Below are 21,981 nucleotides of genomic sequence, written 5' to 3' on the forward strand. Positions count from 1 at the left end.
TTCTTGAAAATGCGCCATTATTATTTCTCCTTTTTGATTTTTCACATAGGAGAGGAAACGCGTTGATAAACAAATTTTTTATACCATTACCCAACACTATATACACATATATGTATATGACAAACCATTTGCATATTCGAAGCTATACGTATGTGAGTTTAAGATATGTTGGAATAAAACGATAAAACTAGCACATATACCATGCATCATATTAATTACATTTCGTATTAGTTTGTTTCGTTTCATTTATCCCCAATAAACTTTCCCTATTTAATAATTGATTATCATTGGAACAATATACAATATCATTATCTTTTATCTTTGTGTTTCTCCTTCATGGCATTTTTACATTGGCCCTTCATATATAAAAGTTTGGAATATTTAATTAATATTATTTGTGTAATGATTATATAATAATAATGTAAAAACGAAAAAGAATTGTGCCATTATATGAAACACTTTTATGATTTTTTCCATTGAGCAATCTTGGTAGAATATACAGTTATACAAAAATTTGTAAACTGAAAAAAAAAAAAAAAAAAAAAAAAAAAAAAAATCGGTTTACACTGTGTTATATGCAAACCGCAATGTTATACGTATTGAAATACCGTTGTACTTGAGGAGAAGTACCTAAACGGGAGTTGGCTTCATATTTGGCAGGAATCAAAAATTCAAGCGACAGAAAAGGATGAAGAAAAATCTTGAAACTTGTGAAATGTTTTGAGCCATTGAGAAAAGTGCTGATGAGTTATTACTTAAGCGGAGAGACTGAAAAGCTCACAATTCACTCGTGTTACACATATATATTAATCTATTCATATGTACATATAATACCAATCTGATATGACAAAGTTGTAAAGGTTAAATGCCATTATGTAAGATAGCTAATCATGAAGAGAAAAGAGCTATCACTTTGAGCATTTGTGAACAATTTTGATTTATGCAAATCAGTTTTTGCTGTTTTTCATCACATTTTGTCATTTTGGCTAGTTCTCTCATTAGGCCCACTCCTACCATTTGGGTAAATTTTGCCATTTTCGCCGCCATGCACTTTTAGCTGCGCTTCCTACGTGTCAATCAAATTAAGAACTATGAAAAGTGCAAAAAAGGAAGATCAAAAAGTATCGGCAAAACTTGAAAAGACGAATGACGACCACAGATTTCTGAAGTTATACGACTCAGATACCGAGTCCACTATAGACGATAAAGGGAATCAACCATTTATGCTTTATAAAAATATAAAAATAAGCAATGATGAAAAAAGAAAAACACTTAGCAAGATATGTTGCACCAAGAATCACTTATTCATTAGCACTTCTAGTGTGTTTAGCCAAGTACGCATTTTTAATTACAGCAATTTGGTAAACTCAAGGAAGGAAAATGAAGAATTAAGTAGTATTTCTAAATCAGGTGAAAATAGGCAAACAAATGAAAAACAAAAAAGAATTAATAAAGAAGAAGAAAAATATGAACAAAATAACGATGGTGATACCTGCATAAGTTTATGTAACATTTACAATAAGAGTAAATGTTACACCTCAAAACGGGAATCAACTCAGGACAATATGCTAAGCGTAGAATTTTTTAATAACGAAATTAAAAAGAAATATATAGGATCTAGTGAGAGTGCGAAAAGAAAGGTGAATCCATGCCATTACCCAAATGAAATGAATTCTAAGGGAATTACGTCAAAGGGGGAAAAATCCAGTAATATCAATTTTCTAAAAAAAGACAATGGGAAGAAAAATACAACGAAATTTATTCGATATGACACGAAGAAAGAAGTGATAAATCTTAAGGAAAAAGATCAATTAGAATTAAGCTATAATGAATCCGTTTTTCGAGAGGAGTATTTATATTATGATAATTTTGCAGGAATTCCTACACTAAAAAAAGAAACGCGCCCAATTATAATTACAAAAGAAATGCGAGAAGAAGAAAGAGATAAAAGGGAAAAAGAAGAAGAAATTGAAAAAAAAAAAAAAATAGAAGAAGAAAATTTAAGAAATGAACAACTAGCAAAAAATGGCTGCTACATGAAAGAAAATATTTTAGAAATAAATGTGGATGTAATTAAGAGAAAAACAACCCAAGTGAATAATTTATTAGAATATGTTGGTGCATTTGATAATGTATCATCCCCAATCATACTAATGAAAAAGAATAAAGATGAAAATATTTTATCAGTGTTAACCTACAGTAGTGATGTATACAGTTATGATATTAGTGAAAGTTCATTAAAACAATTAAAAGAAAAAAGAATTAAAAAAGTAGAATTATTTAGTAATATAGAAAATTATTTTATTGAACAAGAAAAGAATAATATATCAAATGAATTCTTAGAAAAAGATTTTGGAGAAGAAGCAACAGCATCACCACTATCTGTGTGTAATGCACATTTTACAAATTCGGTTAAATATTTTGATTTCCTCCCTGATGATAAAACATTAATATGTGTTGGCCAAAACAAGGATTATTTTCTTTCATTTATTAATTGTTATAATGGTAAAAAAATAATATATCATAAGAAAATAAAAATAAAAAAGCCAAACCATAGTACACACCTTAATTCGAATAAATTGGGTAAAGAGAAAATAATGCCCACATTAATGTACGATTTTAATTATGTATGTGTTGAAAAGGAGAAAAAAAATTTTAACGGACAAATTGGATATTATGTATATATTGGATCTTCATGTGGTTATTTAATTTTTACCTTTATTAGTGAAAAGTTTCTACAGTTTATTAATAACTTACTGACAAGTGATGAAGTGAGAAGTGGATCTCTTTTCACATACAACGATGGTGCTGACGACAACACGCAATCGAAAAGTTTATTAGAGCATGTTATAGGAAATGCGGATGATGTGTATACGATTAGCAAGAACGAATTGTATGCACTCTTCGATGATGAACATAATGGAAAGATGAATGCGAATGTTAATATGAATGGACCGAATGGCAAAGACAATTTTTTTAACAATGCTAAGGAAAATATTTTCAAAGAAGCCGAAGATAACTCTTTTTCTTATGCATTTTACATTTCTAAGAATGTAAAAATGAATTCCATAATAAGCTTAAATACACACAAAAATGAGTATATTCATTTACTTGTAGCACTGAATGACGGACGGTTATTAAACTTTCTTTTTCATATTTATCCACACTTTACGCCCACCACGTCGTTATTGACAAGTAGTGAATACTATCCTGTGTTATGTCAAAATTATGTAGAAAAAAATTTCGATCATAACAAGTCCCAAAATAATGACAACAACACAGGGGTTGCTTCCATTCCATCTTCTATCAATAATAACAACTTTGTAAAACAAAGTGAAAAAGTTTTATATGATTTTACAGGGTTACACAAATCGACCATTATAAGCAAAATTAATTTATACAAAAGTGGCCCGCAAAACTTTTATGTTTTTATAAATTCAAACATAACAAAAATTTGTGAAATGTCCGATAAAAATTTTTACACAACATATATGCTAAATATGTACAATAAAAAAATTCATATTTTACATGAGCACCTCTCGTACATTATTGACTCATGTATATGTTCTCATTTTTATTTTTGTTTAAATGATAATAACACTATTGCCGTTTTTGCGGCCTCTCGTGAGAAATGAAATTGTTTTGCAGATTATATCCCCGTGAACAATTTTTTTCTTCTCCAAAATGGAAAATTTGTTTTTATGCACAAAGTGCTAATTTTAAAGGACCTTGATTTGTGCTGACAATATATAGAAAAAAAAAAAAAAAAAAAAAATGGATATGAAAAAAAGGGTTGTTTGTCACTAGCTTTTTTAGTGGACTACTCTCCTCCCACATATTGCACCAAAAGGTATATTGAAAGAAAAAAAAAAAAAAGATTCATCCTTAAGCAGTATATAAAATTATGCAGATCTTCATTTTGACACCTAATAAGATTTATATAGGCCTTTTTTTTTTTCCCCTATTTCGAGATTGATAATTTAAGACTAAGGCCCACATCAGTACGCTCAAATTTTGGCAAGCATACATGGGATTACAATATATATATATATATATGTATATGTTTACCTTTTTGCTGTGCCCCTGCTGAACTCCTTTTCCACTGTTTTTCAAAGCTAATTCTTTTCGAGAAACACTCTTGAAACACGAAGTCTGAAATTAGATATAGACATTTCGCCAATCTTTGTAGCTTTTTTCTTTACTAGTGAAATTGTCCCATTCCACATGTGCACACATATTAAAACCTAACATACTTGGTTATCATGACGCTTGTAAGAAGAGTTAACAAGAACGTTTTGCAAACTTTTAAAGAATTATATAGAACGGGGAAAAGGCTGAATATACACAAAACCACGTTTTTATGCCAGACATATGAAAAGAATTGCTGGAGAAAAACAAGGTTGAGAGAAGAAAAGGTTTATCATAAGAAATATAATTTTTTAAAGTATGCACATGATGTTGTTAACTACGGAATTGAAAATAATTTAAAACTTGAAATTGAAGAAAAAAACATTGTAGAGGAAGATTCATATATATATGAAAATAAAAAGGACGAGTCTGAAAGAAACATAAAAGATGAAGTTACCTGTGTTGATTTGGAAATAAAAAATACATTGAAATCGTTAGAAGATATTAACAACAAATATAATCAGAATGCTAAAAACGCCATACATATTTATTACAATTTCATGAACAAAAATGTGCCATTTAAAAAAAATGAATTTATAAAAAAATACAGCAATTTATATAACCCAACAGATTTAACAATACTTTATTATTATGTAAAAAAGTTTAAATTACTTACAAATAAAAGGAAACAGTTAACGAATAAGTTGCATATTTTAAAATTAAGAAAAAATGTATTTGATAAAGTGAATTATTCTTTTTCAGTTGACAAGCTGGAGCAGATGTTTTACGACCACGCCAAAAAAATTAATGTGTTATGATTGTCTACCTACGGAAGGTCACCTATACACATGTATATGAATATGTATGTTTATGAACATATATGTATATTTGCTTGTTCAGATATATTTCCCCTTGTATGAACGACTTACAGATTGTGAACACCAGCACCACTAGTTTCCTTGCTAAGTTTTTTTTTTTTTTTTAAATACCCTTTATGAACAATAGACAAGGTTAAAAACACTCGTACAACCAGAGTGAGTTGCTTACATTTGAAGTGTTGACACGAATATCCCCAACATAAGATCACTTCGATAGATTATTTCATTTTCACGTTTCGCTATCTTATTTCAGAAGGATAAAAATCGTTTAGAAGTTTCTTCTGATTGATAGATATTTCATTAATTTTCTCATCAATTTCTTTTTTATTTATATATGCCTCGTTCTTTATGTCCCTTATCTGACCTTCTATGTACTCCTTAAAGTTATAGATGTTTTCTTTGACGTCGCGCATGTCATTATTTAGCTTAGAAAAAGGAGAAAATCAAATGAAATAATTATAGAACAAATGTGTACTTTTACAATATGTGAATATGTATATGTAACCATGAATGCACACTTGTTGGTGAAGCAAGAACAACAGAAAAAAAAAAAAAAAAAGGAACATTACATTGTTGAGAGATGCCTCCAACTTTTTGTTCAAGGTTTCATTTTCTTCATTTATCAATTGCAGAATTTCAATGTTTTGTTTTTTACTATTTATTTGATTGCTTTCCTTATAATTCGCTAACTCTTCTTTTACATTTTCAATGTTTGTATTCATAACACTTAGCATCTATGATACAATATAGGATACAGTAGAATTTTAAAGAAGAGAATAAAAAAGGTATATTTAAGTAGTACACACATGGTTGGCGTGATATACAAATAATGGTTTAATTTGTGGACCATGCATACGTGAGTACACACAAGCTTAGATATTATATAGTAAGCGAAAATACAAATAAAAATGCATAATATTATAAGTTTTACCGCTTTTATTTTATCAAAATACGTCCTCATGCTTGTTTTTATGAGATTTGTACTTTCCTCCTTTTGCTTCTTCAATTTTACTATATCATTTTTTACAATTTCAAAATCATCCATAAATGTATTGTTTTCTAATACATTGACTTTATTGTTTTTATTTAACTGATCTAAATAATATTTTAACTCTTCTAAATTTTCATGTGTATTATCCTTAAGGGAGTTTATTTTTTCATCAAAATATGACTTCATTTTATCTATATGCTCAGACAGATCTTCATACTTCCTTTTGTTGTTTTCCTTTTCTTCTAAAAATAAATCCTGCAAGGTTTCAAAAACATTCTTCCCTAAATCCTTTTGGAATAAAGAGGAATGGTGAGGTAAACAGTTTCAAATATAAGCACATGTTCATGTATTATTTATCATGCTTCATATACATATTTTGCATGAACAACTCATTCTAAGTATTTGTCAAGGCCAAAGAGCTTCGTTAAAAACAGTGTTTGTTGTTTTGTTCGTCAAATGGGGGTAGAAATTATAATCTACATTTCATAAAAGGATTCATAGGAATTACTTTCTTTTTTGACGTTTCAGTGACATCTTCATACTTTTCAGAGGATAAACTTTTCGCATTACAACGTTCCATTTTTTTTTTTCATTTTTCACGTTAAAATCTGTATACACACAAGAGTAAGTATGTATCTACACATTAGCGATTACAAGTATATATATATATGTATATATGCGTGTATACACACATGTACATATATATGCTTGCAAACACATTTTAAAAGTTCAGCATTCCAAACACTTTCAAAAAAATGCTAAATCCGATGTACATCTCGATGTCTTCTACCCGGTGATAGTAAATTAAGAAAAAAAAAAAAAAAAAAAAAAATTTAAACTTATTTTTTCTTCATACTTCATATCTACAAGACATGAAGCTTTGTGAAATAACATCGGTTTGTGTTTTTTATGGAGTACAAATAAAAAAATAAAAATAGAGTTAATTAATGACATATGCATATATAAATATGAATATATAAATGTGCATATATAAATATGAATGTATAAATGTGAATGTATAAATATGAATGTACAAATATGAATGTATAAATATGTATGTAAAAAAATAAATATACATGTCATATACACAATAATAATAACTTAATAAATGTGCAATTATTTACTGGAAAGTAAATGTACTTTTAAATGTGTCACATACGATGAAAATTAATTGAACAGGAGAAGGGAAATTAAAATGAAAAATCAAAATGCGCGGGATGCTTTATGTCCCGTTATAGAATGTTAAATGAATGTAACAAAAAAGGAAAATATTTTAAAACAGTAAATTATAAAAAAGTAAGATAACTATTGACACTAGAAAAAATAGCAAAATAATAAACGTTAAACTTGTGTTTTTTTGCATTATTAGTGATAAATACGCATAAACGTGAGATATTTTTAATTTAGTCATTTCAAATTATTTTCATACACATATATAATTATGACATTTCCATTCATCGCATGTTTATATTGTATATATGCAAGCGGATAAATAGTTATATATATATGTGTAAATTATATATACATTTGTAACTCCCGTGTTCAACCTGCCACACAAGTTGGCAGATACACACAAAGGGTTACATCTTCTAAAACAAAATAAATTAATTATAATTTACGTGTTCTTTTATTTACGCCTACTTGAATGCTCATTGTGTCTTTCTCGTGAGCGATTTGTGCTACTGGATCTACTTCTATGAAACGACGAATGTTTTCTTGATCGTTTGCTCCTGATGGAGTGGTGTGTTCTACTGCTCCTATCACGAGATCTGTGATGTTTTGAGCTCCTTCTGTTATCATTAGATCTTCTTCTATGCTCACGATCACGATAATTTTTTTCCCTTTTGGAGGATTTATCATCATGTGCGTATTTTTCTTTTCTATATTCTTCAATAATTTGTTCTCTTTCTTTCACATTTTCTTTTAATTTGCTTAAAGCATTTCTTATTTTTTCAAATCCTAAATGCTGTTTTCCATTAACATGATTCTCAAAACGTTGAATCATATCCCCTGCAGATTTCATTGCACCGCATATTTCACAAACCTACAACGGTTTCGAAACATAAATTCAAAAAATGAACAAATGATGTGTATATATAAAACAAAGTGTAAGACGTGAGAATATACATAAAAAAATGCATACGTGAATGTCTAATAAGAAGGAAATTTTTTTTTTTTTTTTTTTTTCTGTACATGTAATATACCATCAAATTGGGTTCAGCTGGCTTATCAGACTCTTCATTTAATCTCTTGATTTCTGCTTGCAAGGTAACAATTTGGCTGTTAAAACTGGTAGCCTTAACTAAATCTCCCTGAAGGAATGGTATGATGAAAAAATACATCAAATGTGTATAATAGTAGAGTTTAAAAAATTATATAATTCTGCATAAAATAATTATTATAATGAATGATAATAAACTCTTCATGTGAATTACCTTTTTTTTAGAATCTTCTTCCTGCTTTATTAAGTCCGATATGTGACTATTGATACTTTCTATTCTACAAACGGCGCAATAGATGGATGCAACAATGACAATATCTGTGAACATATAAAATGCATATATGTTACATATACATTATAACTCTCTGTGCACGTAAGAAACTTTCGCACATAATATATCACTGCAGCTCCTTACTTTTCTTTGTTATCAACATTGTTTTTGCTGTTCTCAGACATGTGTTTTAATTTTTCTTTGCTTCTTTTAATTTTCATGTTAGCCACTTCAATAATTTTTTCTAACGTTTCTAATGGGAAAAGTGTTAGAAAAAAAAGAGAAAAAACGAAAAAAATAAATGTAAAGTGATACTCTTTTAGGAGTAATGTATAGGAGTGAAAAAGTTTTGAAAAAAAAAAAAAAAAAAAAAAAAAAACGATATTACTCATAAATTTTTGTTGATATTTTGCTAAATAATATTTATAATTTTCATCCTTTGCAAATTTCTCTTTCAGCACTTCTGAATGTAAGTTTTCACATCTACAAAATGGGGATTGCGTGGAAAAGATGTGTTAAAAATACGTGAAAGAATTCAATATGAAGTATATTTGTATGTTTTTGAGCCCAGGTTTTTTTTTTTTTTTACGAATTTGAAAATTGTTTATCTTGCAGAAAATGATAACTTTTTTTTTATTAAATGCTAGATTTCCTTGTCCAAAAGATTTTTTCTATATTTTCAAATTCTTCTTACAACATAGGAATGTACATATATATACGTGTACACATGTGCTTAGAAGCTTGTGCAAGAACAGACGAATAGGCACTCATTTAATTGTCAAACTTTCTCATTTCATATAATTACCTCCCTATGTCACTTTTTGTATTTGGGAAAAGGTCATGTGGACAAAAATCAATCAAGTAATACTTGCATACCTTTAAAAAAAGTATGTAATGTTTATGTTTAAAAAATTTCATGATGTGTATGAAAAAAAGTGAATTTGGACTTATCATTTTTTAATGCTTATTTTTATGTACATTGTCATCTTTGAATGTGTGTTTTTTCCTGGAATCCGTTTCATTTCTGTCCTTTCCCATTAGGGAATCTAGCAATGCTGCGATGCATATGGAAAAGGAGGGAATATATATGTAGACATACATGTACGGTGGCATACGTTCACATTTGCAAATTCATAAAAAATGTAAAACGGAAATGTGCATAAATTACGGATTCTATTTATAAATTGGGCCGGTTGATATATACATAACAGCGAACATATAAATAGTGACATTATATGCACTACGACATGGATGCATACTAATTCTTGAATGACTCATTAAAAAGATCTTTCATGAGTCAAATTACTATGTGTGGATAACAGCCGTCATCAAATGCATCCTATAAAAAACACACCTCTAAATATAACATGAATTGTCAACATATTTGCATTCAGATTTTGTGTAAAATATATTCATTATTTTATATATATGTATGTATATTTTTTTTTTCTTTTTTTTTTTTTTTTTTTTTTTTGCGCTTACATCTCATTTCCTCCATGATCGAAAATGTTACTATTAGAAAATACCCATTCCATAGGTGGGGAGAATGAAGATACGGTATGTTTCCTTTTGTATTTTGTGTGCAGTTTTTTCTTCCTTTTCTTTCTTTATTTTGTTATTAGTTTACTTTTATACTTTCCCAATCATCAGTTTAACCTTTCCGTGGTTAAAGTAATCATAATGTTCTTTCAAATTATTGCAATTTATTAGTTTTAAAACCGGTACAGGTGAAACAAAACAAACGAAATATACAGTGTATATATATTGAGTATAAATACATATATATATGCATATGTATATGTATACTCATTTATATTTATGCATTTTTAATCTATTAATTTGTTACAGCTTTTTTAAAAATATGATAAGGTACAATGAATAAATGAGCGGAAACAAATGATCGTGGGGAAAAAATGTGATGAAAAAAACATGGAAAAAAAAAAAAAAAATAACAAAGAGTAATGGAAAAAAGAGGGAAAAATAATTTTGTAAAAATACAAGGATAAAAGTATATATGGAACGGTTAAACATTAAATAAAATGAAATGAGCATACTTGAATATATATGCATAATATAAGATTGATGTAAGAACATATATATCTCCAATTCATAGGGAAGCACAAAATTAGGTGAAGCTAAAAGGTGCGCAAAGTTAGCTAATATCTTTCTCATCTTTTTTTTTTTATAAATTTTCATATATATATTTGTATTTATAAATATTTATTTTATTTTATTTCTTTGCAGTGTTAAAATGGATGAAACCGAAAGGAGATTTACTATCTAGAGCAGCATGATGGTTTCATAAACAAAACGTTCATCCCAGGGAGCTTACAAAATGTGTTATGTGTGTAAATATGTATAATACACATATTATTCAATATTTTCCTCCTTATTACTAAAACTGTTAAAACATAATGGATATGATATAAGTTTTAACGATTCTTTAACTGAGGTGAAAACTTTCCTGTAAAAAACAGCACCATAAAAAAAAGGCAAAAGTAGTAAAACGATGCATGGAAAAGAAGAAACTGTTTTAAGTAGACCCGCCTCCCCACTTCCCTTGGTTTTTTTATTAAAAAAAAATATAAGGTATACACTGCATGCGCATAGAAATTGTGAAATATAATGCAAACAAATGATGTAAATATATATTTATATACCCTTTTTTTTTTATTTTTTTTTCTCTCTATCTCTCCCACTCCCTTTCACTCTCTCTCTCTCTTTCTTTTTTTTTTTTTTTTTTTTTTTTTTTTTTTTTTTTTTTGATTTACGTATTTTCCGTGTTTAGGCAATTCAGCAAATAGGGGTAACAAATAAACAGATGTGCTTTATCCTCTGAATAGGGGAATTTCGATAAATGGGAAAAATTTTAAATGGGAATATTTAAAAAAGTAGAATTTCCCAAATATAACAAAAGAAAAAAGTCACACTGGGGAAAAAAAAATATGGTAATTCTCCACTCATGTGCATATACATATGGTTGCACCAATTTTCCTCTTCCACTACCTAGGCATTTTAACGTTGAACTGCTGTTCGTGCATATGTAGGAGTAGTTGCACTTCAATTTTTTCATTTCATCTAAAATAAATAAAACTTCGTCTGCATTCTTATTAAGGGGGGAGAAAAAAAAGAAGACATGTGCTTGTATTATTTCGTAACTGTGATTTTAATTCACATTATAATTTTAAATACGTTTATGTAAAACAGAAGAAAAATATTGCATTAATTAAATGGAAGAAAAAGACATAAGGAATTACTTCATTATTTTCACTAGAAAAATTCCTCAAGGTCAAAACACATTTCTTTAACATGATTAATGTTATAAAAGTTGTGTAATAATTATCGTTGTAATTTTCCTTGGTCATCTTTTCATATTCCTCAAATAATCTGCATATGGGGAAAAAAAAAGAAAAAAAAAAAAAAAACATAGCATTTAGGGCGTTGCAAATCTTGGGCACAGAACATACGTGCTGTACAAATTGCAATAAATGAGGAAACACTCACATTTGTAGAGTCCAGCTAGAAAAAGCTCTTCTTTTTTTGTCATTAAGTTCACTTATAATCTTCGTCTGTACAGAGAAAAATCATTTTTTGTGAAAACAGGAAGAATGTTTAAAATATATGTTATGCATTAAGGAAGCGATTTTCAGTGCTTTGAGATTTCTTTGTTTTATTTTTTCAAGTTACCAAGTAGATTTTTATAAATAGAGGAGCCTTGGAATTTTCTATTAAGTAATGGTTTCGTATGAACTTTATGAGCATTATGTCCAACATATCAATTTTGTCATTGTTACCTGCAAAAGAAAAAGAAAAGTGTAACAAAAAGAATGGAAAATACGAAAAAAAATACATAACATATTACAGTATATGTACTAATGTAGAGGGCGAAATATGGGAATCAAATAACTACACGCAGAAAAACACGTGGGGATTCTTTTTTTCTTTTTCTCTTTGTACAACTTACAATTAACGAAGAGTATTTTTTCGACGGAGAAAATAATTGCATACCAATACTTTAATAAATTTTCCTTTGACATATTGCCAGATTTTTGAAGCATATTATAGGTAATTTTTAATAATATAATAATACTTTCGTAAAATACAAAACACGAATTATTATTTATATTATGTAAAAAGCATTTAACATGGGATGCTATAATATACGGAAACATATTAACAAAAGAAAGGAGAAGGGAATAATTTTCATTCTGAGAGAATATACTGTAATATTCATTTCTAATGAAATTACAAAGGATTATAGAAAAAACTACATTGGTATTATAATTAGGATATAAATTGAATTTATTGTGAATATAATATATCAAAAAGGGGATAAAATAATTAAATAATCCTATTGAAAATGTTTGAAAATACTCTATATAATTATTTAATGGGTATATTTTTTTATAATTTAGTGTAAATAATCTACTACATTCTTTGTTTTCTTCATTTAATTCTTTTATGTTTATCTCCATTTCGAGTTTATTATATGTATCATTTAATTCTATCTTTTCTATTATTTCATCTGAATTTTCATTAAATAGTATTTGATCATTAAAAAGGAAATGTACTAATTTGGTAAAAATGGATTTATTCATTTCACTCCCAGACAGATTAAGTTGTAAATATTTCACACATTTCAAAAGTTCGTCATTTATTAGAATATTTATTTTGTCACATTCTAATGTTTGAAATATATCCATCATAATTGTAAAAATTTCACTATTATTGTTCCCATTTAAATAAATTTCATATATATTCTTATTCTTCAAATTTAAAGACACTCCATGTCTTTCTGAAATATACACATTTTTATTATTTTCTAGTATATTGTAAATATTTAGTGGATCATCTGACACTTGATTTCTTTGATATTCAAAAGTGAAATGTCTGTTTATAAAGGATAAATCTTTTTCGGTGTTTAGATCTTGGACATTTTTGGTTTCCTTTTGAAACTCATTTTTTGTTTCCTCTTGAAGCTCTTTTTTTGTTTCCTCTTGAAGCTCATTTTTTGTTTCCTCTTGAAGCTCTTTTTTTGTTTCCTCTTGAAGCTCATTTTTTATACCAGATGCTACACTTGATCCATCCTGCACACTTGAATTCTTACATTTGGACACATCCAAATGGTTGGTGATTACCTCGTCTTGGGTTCTAATAAAATAATCGAAAAAGAGTTTGTTCAAAATAGAATCGTGGTTCAAAAAAAAGTATGTTTTTTTTTCCCCTGGGCATGGAAGAGATTCCACAATAGTAGTAAATAGCAAATGAAACAAATGAAAATACATCAAGGTATGTACATATGTCCATTTGTAACAATGAATATTTTTCAAATTTTCCAAGGTGAGTTTCAATATGGAATCTTTAATTTTCGGATCATCAGTAGAATATGCATAATTGTAAATATAAAAAAGACACATATCGAATAAGTTTATATCAGTGCATCTATTTCTGTTAATGAGCGAATTTTTCATCGTGAAATAACAAACATCATAATAGGTAAACTGTGACATAAAAATATTATTCAAAATTTGTAATATGGATATATGTAACTCAAACATGTTCTTATTTTTATACCCCATAAATAATATGGTCTTTAATATATTGACAAACATATCATAAAAAGCATAAACTTTTCTGTAATTTTTCTGTTCTAATAGTATTCTATTGCATCCTTCTATTATTAAAATAAAAGTTTCAATCCATTGTTTTAGTTTGCTATCCCTTGAATGGTGAATAATAATTTTACTAAAATTTTCATTAACATAATCGTACAAATCGCAATTCTTTTCTGGTTCTAAACTAGCAGCGTTTCCATTATTGTTACTGTTGCTGTTGGGAATCATCATAATTTTTTCAATTTCCTGTAATAAATTTAGATGTTTTGCATTTTTTTTTTCTCTCTTTTTTATTTTCTTTTTTATGACATGTTCTTCCAAATCTTCTGTCAGATTTGAAAAACTATTCCTAAACTGCATCCTCAAGGTCATTTTTTCATTTTCTACTTTATCTTGCATTTGCAATTGTTTACTTCCGTGAGTTATATCATTTTCTTCACTTTTCAGGAGAGATCTACTTACTTCACCCTTTTCCTTTTCATCTTTGCCTGTAATGACTCTTCCATGCATTTTGCTCTCTCCGGTGTGATTGAAGAATTGAGCATCCATATTCGTATCATCATTCTTGAGATAATTCTCCGGATCATTCCTTAGATCATTCATCGGATCAGTCTTTTCAACTTTGGTATGATTGTTGATAGTATAATCTTCCATCTCATTACGTGTTTGACGTTCTCCCAGATTATTTATGATGATCATTGGGGGACTTTTGTCAGACCTGTTCTCGTCTTGCTCTTCATCTTTGGCTAGGTTCTCATTTTTACATTCTATCTTGAAATATTCCAATAACTTACAATAATATTTGATACTTAACCGCTTAAGCAATAAACATATTGAAGTTTTATAAAAGAAAAAATCGAATTTACATATATGTGTTGAGAGAATGCTAATAATTGTTTTAATGCTACAATTTCTGACCTCTATTCTTTCATCGAAACAAAGCTTCATAAGATGATTTAAAATGAAAATAAAAAAGCTTTTCATTTTTATATTCTTCATCTTAATTTCCTTTTGGTATATATACATTTTTTTATTTTCTATAAAACAAGTGAGTAGAAGTTTATTATTTCCTCCTTTGTTCATATCGTTTTTGTGCTGACATTTTTTGTCTTGCCCCGTAGAATTAAGGTTACTATTGAACTTTTCCTTGTCATTAATACTGCCATGGTCACTTTCACTTTTTTTCGTTTTTGTATGCTCCTTCAGCAAATGGGAGCACCCGACAATATAATCAACAATGGACCATGAAAAATTGATGGCCCTAAAAGATATGTTGTTGCCCAAAATACTTAGAGATGAAAATAATATAAGCATGTGAATTATGATCTCCATTATTTTACAAACAGGTATTTCCTCAATGTAATCTACAATTATAATCTCCAATATGTTAAAAATGTTGTTAATATTTGATATGTTTTCCTCCATTATTTGCTGGTTTTCTCCTTCTTCGCTAATATTTTTTAAAGTTTTCCTTTTTAATTCTTTTTGAAATGATACATACAAAAGGAAAATAATAAATAACCACATGTTTCTATTAAAAAAAGAAGCATTTTTTCTAATAAAATTTAAAAAGGAGGTAATGAAATATGATCTATAACTTACATAGGGGTTTACTATAAAAAAGAAGAAGGGCTTAAATAATAAAAATTGAATTTCAAAATTGTACTTATAATATATAACTGACTCTTTTATAATATTGAATAATGTGTCTATGCTTTTTTTTTGAATATCATTATTTTTACACAAGGAGAGAAGTAATATATTCATACAACAATTATTATAAATGTCTGTTATTTTGTTAATATTAATAATACATAACATTTCTATCATATGTAATGGATAAAAATCTTCGAAAATGCAAAACTTTTCTAATTTCTTAAAAACGATAAAGTAGTTACATTCATTCGTTACACTGTTGTAATATTTGTAATTTGTTTTCTCCGTCCAACTCTTCTCATAGCTTAATAAATTCTCCTTTTGGTAATTTATGCATTTTTCTTTAATTGATTTTCTATTAGGTTGCTTTTCCATGATATCTTTATCGTCTGCTTCTTCATTACACACCCAATTCATTTTTGCTTCTTTTGTTAAAAAGAAAAGATTGGAGTAGAAACAGAAATATGAAGTATACATTGGATCAAAATGGGACAGATAATAATAAAATATTTCAAAAATATTATCATTATTTTGCAAAAATTCTACGTATTTTTCGATTACATTCTTCTTTCTATTTAATTTGTTAAATTTCATGTTCTGGTGAATATTACTAGTGTTGCACAATTCCTTTTTTTCCCTTTCATCTGAATTGCTTATATACATGGAACTATCAAGTGGGGCCGTACCTAAACCAGCCGTTCTAATGTTTACATTATTCCCATTATCATTGTTGTTCGTAGTGTTATTACTCATATGGATATTCAAAGGCACAGGATGTATATCCTTAGAATTTTTCAGAATACCATAGGACCCTTCATTGACCCCATCAGTTATATCTAATGTCTTTCCATCTCTCGTTCCATTTTTTCCTCTTAGAGATTTGTTCTTACCTTCGTGTAAGACAGGACAAATGTAGTAATCTGTTGATCCTTTATTCTTATGACATAACATGGAAGATGGTATTTTTGATCTCAGTTCTTTCTGCTTAAAAAACTGATTAAATATCATAAAATGAATAGAATTCAAAATGTTAATTAACGTGGATATATTGTAAAATGTTGTATTTTTAAAAAAATAGGGGAATGAAGAAAATATTATAGTAATTTCTGCACATAATACTGGATTTTTCTGAATAAATCTTAATATGAAATAACAGAATTCTACACTTTTCGAATTTACATTTTGTATATATGTATTTTTATCTGTGTCTATTAAACTTTTACTCAGAGAAAAAATAAAATCTTCCTCATTCTTGTTAATGTAATGCAAAAAATTTAAAAATTCAATAGTTTTATTTTCTATGGATGATATATATTTATATATATAATTAATTTCAACGAGCAGGTTTATCATCTTTAGCCAATTATCAAAATGTAAGTTGTCCCCATATATAAAAAATATGCTAATTACAGCTTTTATAGACAAAATGTATTTTATGTTGTTCAAATCGTTGTTTATATAATAAGATTCTTTTAAAATAATACCGATGATTTTGTCAAAATATTTTAGTAAATCCTCATTTAATGTTGATTTGTAGCAAACAAAATTGGACTCAGCACTTTCTATACTTGTTCTTTTAGAGAGCAATACATCCATGAATTGATTTTCAGTATCGTTCGTTTTGCTATTTTGTTTACTTTTATATGAATATTCATCGACTGCAAAAACATTTTTTGCAACATCATATATGTCATTGTAGGTATAATTTTTATTGTATGATTCACCATTAATATTGGTGTTACTTCTATTATACATATTAATGACATTACCTTTTATATTTATGCCATTTTCTATGGTGTAAAAATTATTTTCAGAATGAAGTACAATCTTTTCAGTTTTTAAGGCATTTCCAGAATCGGTGTAATCTGGTTCATCCATATTCTGCTTATTCTGTATATTCACTATTCTTTCATGATTTATTATGTCTTCATTCACACTTGTCTCTTCCAAATTATCATCACTTTCACTTGACCACTGTATGGGAATTGTCCTATCTTTAATATTACATTTATTTAAATCTTCGATATTTTTGGTTTGTATAATTACATTACTTTCTAATTTGGATGATTTCCTAATATTATGTATGGTATTAATTGCGTCATTTTGCGCGTCCATCATAGAGCCAATATTGCTATCGTTCGAGTTAATTTCCTTCCTTTTAAAATATGAAGTTTTACTTTCACAAGTAGAATATACAGCAGGATCCTTATGCATTGTTTTTATACCTGTTTTATTCTTCTTTGAACTAGAATTGTTTTCATATTTATTTTCTTGTTTTTCAAAATTTCTAAGGATTTTTAAAAAAAAAGGAGAGTTTTCTAAAGTAAATATACTGCTGCATTTGGTTAAGGTCTGCAAACATGCATCTGTACAAATATTTATTTTTAAATGGGTACTAATAAAAATTAGTTTCTGAAACCCACTGAAGAAACACGAATCTAATGTGTTGGTATAAGAAAAGATTAAGCATAATGACGATATGAAATATCTACACGTTGAATTAAACACTTTACAAAAAATAGATATGCTGTCATCGTAACAGTTATTTTTATCCGCGTCATTATGGTTATGGTCCCTCCTCTTTTCACTTTTTTCATGTTTGTGAACACATTCCCCAGGATTAAATAAGGTATTGTAACTGTTTACATTGCTTTGTATGTTGTTGTGCACAGTGCTATACGCATTATTGCTACTTTTTTTTTCACAATTGGTATTACCATGAAATGAATTATTATTATAATATTCTATTCTTCTTTCCAGTTCATAATCGAAATTGGCGTGATCACCATTATTGCTACAGGTGTGTCGTGAAGATTGGATCGACTGGGGATCACATCCCTGTTCGTTACTGTAATATGGTGCCATAAATGCTTCTCTTGCATTTCCATTTTCAAAGCTACTTCTATGATATGGGAATGAATGTTCTAAAAGTAAAACATTTTCATCATTCAAATCTATGGTTGCAAAGCAATACTGATTTAGAGACATTTTTAATATGTTTAAAAAAATTACATAAAAAGAATTTACAAGAGATAAAATATTGTCAACAGCCGATGCAAGCAAACGTATTTCATCAGTGTCTTTATAGCATAACTCATCAAATACTATTTTATTTACTTTCTTTTCCGCTGAATATTTGAATAAATAAAAATTTTCTCTAGGGTTTATACAATTATTTGGTAAAATTATAGGGTAACAAAAAAAGTTACGAAATTGCATTATATGTTCTTCTTCCTTTTTTCTTCCTTTGGTCATTTCAATTTCATTAACTTGGACTTTTTCCCCATGTTTATGTTCTATATAATTTTGTTTTTTTGTTTCAATTGTCTCGTATTGGTTTTTTCCAGCATATTTTATTTTATCTTTGTCATGTCCCTTCTCCTCTTCGGGATCCCTTTGATGCTCACCTTTCCTTTCACCTAGGACAATGGTAGTACTATATTTGCTTCGACCCTTACCAATAATTTGATCATTTTTCTTTTCTCCAACATATATTCTATCATATTTAAACACCTTCAAATGGATGTACATTTTTGTTATATCTATTGAGTGTAAAAATAACAATTCGTGTATAATTTTGCTAATGTATTCAACAATCTTAATGAACACTAAGTTATTGTCGTCACTATGACATTCTCTCTGTGCCTTTAAATTTTTCCTTCCCTTTTTCTTTTTCTTCTTCTCCTCCTTCTGCTTACCATCTTCATTCTGCCCGCAATTTCTCTTTTGTAGGGGCTCAACTCCCCAATGGTTTATTTTATCCTTGTTCAATATTTTCTCTACATCATAGGCCTCCTCATAATTTATTGTATCAATTTCGTTGATAATGTCATCTCTAGCCTTGTTCTTCTGACTTGCAGCATCGAACTTATTACTTCCTAAATTACTTTCTTTATCACTAATCGATTTTTCGATGGGGCAATTCTGTTCTAGAATAGCACCATTTTCGTCTTCTAAAATGTTGTGCCTCTTCGTTTTTTTTTTTTTTTTCTTTTTTTTTTTTGATCCATCAGTGTCTTTTGTCATAGATGCGTCCATCACAGGGGAGTTCACCAAGGAGTTATCCACATCGGGTTCCTTCTCTACACATTTCTTCATCATATCAGGTTCCTTCTCTGCATCCTTCTTCGTCAGCTCTTGTTCCTTCTCTACATCTTTCTTCATCAGTTCTGGTTCCTTCACTGAATTCATCCTCCCGTGCGAACCTAACCCTGATGGGGAGAAGGGGCTCTTGATTTTACACCCCTTCCCATAGCAGAAATATTTATACAAATGAAAAAGAGTCAAGGTATTATCAAACAAGTAGAAAAAAAAATTTAAAACAATAAACAATTTGGAAAATGGTTGCGTCAAGCATAAATACTCAATTAAAATTAAGAAGAGGAATTTAATTTCACCTAAAAAATACTGAAAATATTTATGACAAATTATCTTAAAAATTTTTAAACATCGATAAAAGACATCTGTATGTAAATTATATTTTAATGATATCAATATTATGTACACAATTTCGAATTTTAATAATTTGAAAAACTCGAAATTTTGTAAAAAGAATTCATAATTATTTAAAAAAATATACAATAGGTCTAGACAAAAATTCAGGGGCAAAATTAAATTATTCTTGTTGTAATTCGATAGTATGTCTGTTTTTTTATCACAAGAATCTGCATTAATATTTTCATTACTCTCATAGTTATTCATGTTATCCGTTTGATTTTTTGGATTTGTACTTTTTAAAATTTTCAAAAATTTTTTAATATTATAATTTTTTACAGTGTATGTGTATAAATTTTCATTTTTAGTAGAATTCCTTTTTTTATAGGATTGCTCTTCGTACGCATTTATTTTTTCTTCTACAGTAACATCGCTGTTGGTTTTATCCATATGTCGTGTATTTTCCGAATAACTCGGATCTAGAGTGTGTGTAGAAGTTTTATCGTTATTTTGTTCGAAGTGGGCAATATTGTTGCTACTACTTCTCGATGAATTGTGTCTATTCATTTTGTCATGATTTTTTCTTGTTGATGTTGATGATGTTTCAATGATTGGTTCGCTACTTTGGAATATATTTGAATTATTCCTTCGTTCAGAAATAACATTAACGGAATTATTAAAATAATCTTTTCGTTTTTCCTCTCTATATGTTTCGCTTTTTATATGCGCTTTTACATGATCAGGGTTGTTGTTGTGGTATCTTTTCCCCTTTTGTTTTTCTTCCCTTGTGTTTCCACACGTATAGGAGACATAAACATCATCGGTACTATATTTTAATCGAATATTTACAAAACAACAATAACAAAGATAATGAATTAGGGAAAGAAGTTTGTTCTTATTTTGCATATAACTCTGGTCTTTTACATCAGTTATGTAGATAAGATCTATCGGACTGTTAGTATCATATTGCAAATCAAAATTTTCAAAATAGAGGTGCTGCACTTCGCTTGAATGGTCCTCATCAGCATGGTTATAATCATTATTTCCAATGTGACAATTCTGATTTGTTTTATTTTTCTCATTTTTTTCTAATTTATAGTTAGAAATCTTTGTGCTTGAACATACAGTTGAATTAATTATGCTCTCCTTGTTACATACATCAATGAGAGAATTAAGCAACTGTTTGTAAGCAGCACAACACGTTTGATATAAAATAGTATTATTGTCATATAGTGACGAATAATAAACGGAATATAAAATTTTAAGTAATGTGTTAATAATATTTTTATCACAATATTCAATGTACTGAGGAGAAAATGCAGTTAATATTATTTGTACTATTTTAATTAAAACCTTTTTATCTTCAACGAACGTCAAATCGAATAATTTGTTCGTAATTTTTTCAATTTGTTTTTCTACATTTATGTATTTAAAATTCTGTATTACGTCTTTATTATCTATTAGGTATAATATGTAAAATACAACTCTCTGAATGATTAACAAGCAAATACTTGATATTTTATGGCTATTGACATGAACTCCTATATTTATAATATCAATTATTTCATCCATGGGAAATTCAAAATTACTCAATAACTGGTTTTTATTCGATTTTATTATGCTATTGTAGTTTTTAATTTTTATAATACATATTTCTGTCTTTTCCTTTATACATACATTTCTTTTCTTTGTCTCCACAATTAGCAATTGCATATCATTTTTCAGTTCTTCTAGGAGGGGAAGGTGGTCCATCTTTATAAAAATATATCCACATACTTCAAGTGGCT

At 28.1% G+C, this 21,981-nt stretch overlaps 5 protein-coding genes across 5 annotated transcripts; 2 read left to right on the plus strand and 3 right to left on the minus strand.

The window, feature by feature from the left end:
• Positions 1-1,091: 1,091 nt before the first annotated feature.
• PGO_125550 (hypothetical protein, conserved) lies at positions 1,092-3,635 on the plus strand (the record flags this gene model as incomplete). Its single annotated transcript, XM_028689345.1, has 1 exon — positions 1,092-3,635. The coding sequence occupies one exon, from the start codon at positions 1,092-1,094 to the stop codon at positions 3,633-3,635; it is 2,544 nt and encodes an 847-aa protein (XP_028545146.1).
• A 627-nt stretch (positions 3,636-4,262) lies between these two features.
• On the plus strand, positions 4,263-4,946 carry PGO_125560 (hypothetical protein, conserved; the record flags this gene model as incomplete). The annotated part of the gene is made up of 1 exon (XM_028689346.1): positions 4,263-4,946. One exon carries the CDS (start codon positions 4,263-4,265, stop codon positions 4,944-4,946), a length of 684 nt encoding a protein of 227 aa, XP_028545147.1.
• Positions 4,947-5,245: 299 nt separating this feature from the next.
• On the minus strand, positions 5,246-6,577 carry PGO_125570 (hypothetical protein, conserved; the record flags this gene model as incomplete). The annotated part of the gene is made up of 4 exons (XM_028689347.1): positions 5,246-5,431; positions 5,576-5,740; positions 5,938-6,285; positions 6,506-6,577. The coding sequence occupies 4 exons, from the start codon at positions 6,575-6,577 to the stop codon at positions 5,246-5,248; spliced, it is 771 nt and encodes a 256-aa protein (XP_028545148.1).
• Positions 6,578-7,624: 1,047 nt separating this feature from the next.
• Positions 7,625-9,987, minus strand: PGO_125580 (hypothetical protein, conserved; the record flags this gene model as incomplete). The annotated part of the gene is made up of 8 exons (XM_028689348.1): positions 7,625-8,041; positions 8,202-8,309; positions 8,433-8,496; positions 8,634-8,742; positions 8,878-8,972; positions 9,295-9,365; positions 9,468-9,544; positions 9,972-9,987. The coding sequence occupies 8 exons, from the start codon at positions 9,985-9,987 to the stop codon at positions 7,625-7,627; spliced, it is 957 nt and encodes a 318-aa protein (XP_028545149.1).
• Positions 9,988-10,859: 872 nt separating this feature from the next.
• On the minus strand, positions 10,860-21,946 carry PGO_125590 (hypothetical protein, conserved; the record flags this gene model as incomplete). Its single annotated transcript, XM_028689349.1, has 7 exons — positions 10,860-10,953; positions 11,261-11,324; positions 11,496-11,595; positions 11,747-11,876; positions 11,994-12,058; positions 12,177-12,283; positions 12,454-21,946. The coding sequence occupies 7 exons, from the start codon at positions 21,944-21,946 to the stop codon at positions 10,860-10,862; spliced, it is 10,053 nt and encodes a 3,350-aa protein (XP_028545150.1).
• Positions 21,947-21,981: the final 35 nt, after the last annotated feature.

Source organism: Plasmodium gonderi (genome assembly GCF_002157705.1).
Source record: "Plasmodium gonderi DNA, contig: Chr12, whole genome shotgun sequence".
Lineage (NCBI taxonomy): Eukaryota > Apicomplexa > Aconoidasida > Haemosporida > Plasmodiidae > Plasmodium > Plasmodium gonderi.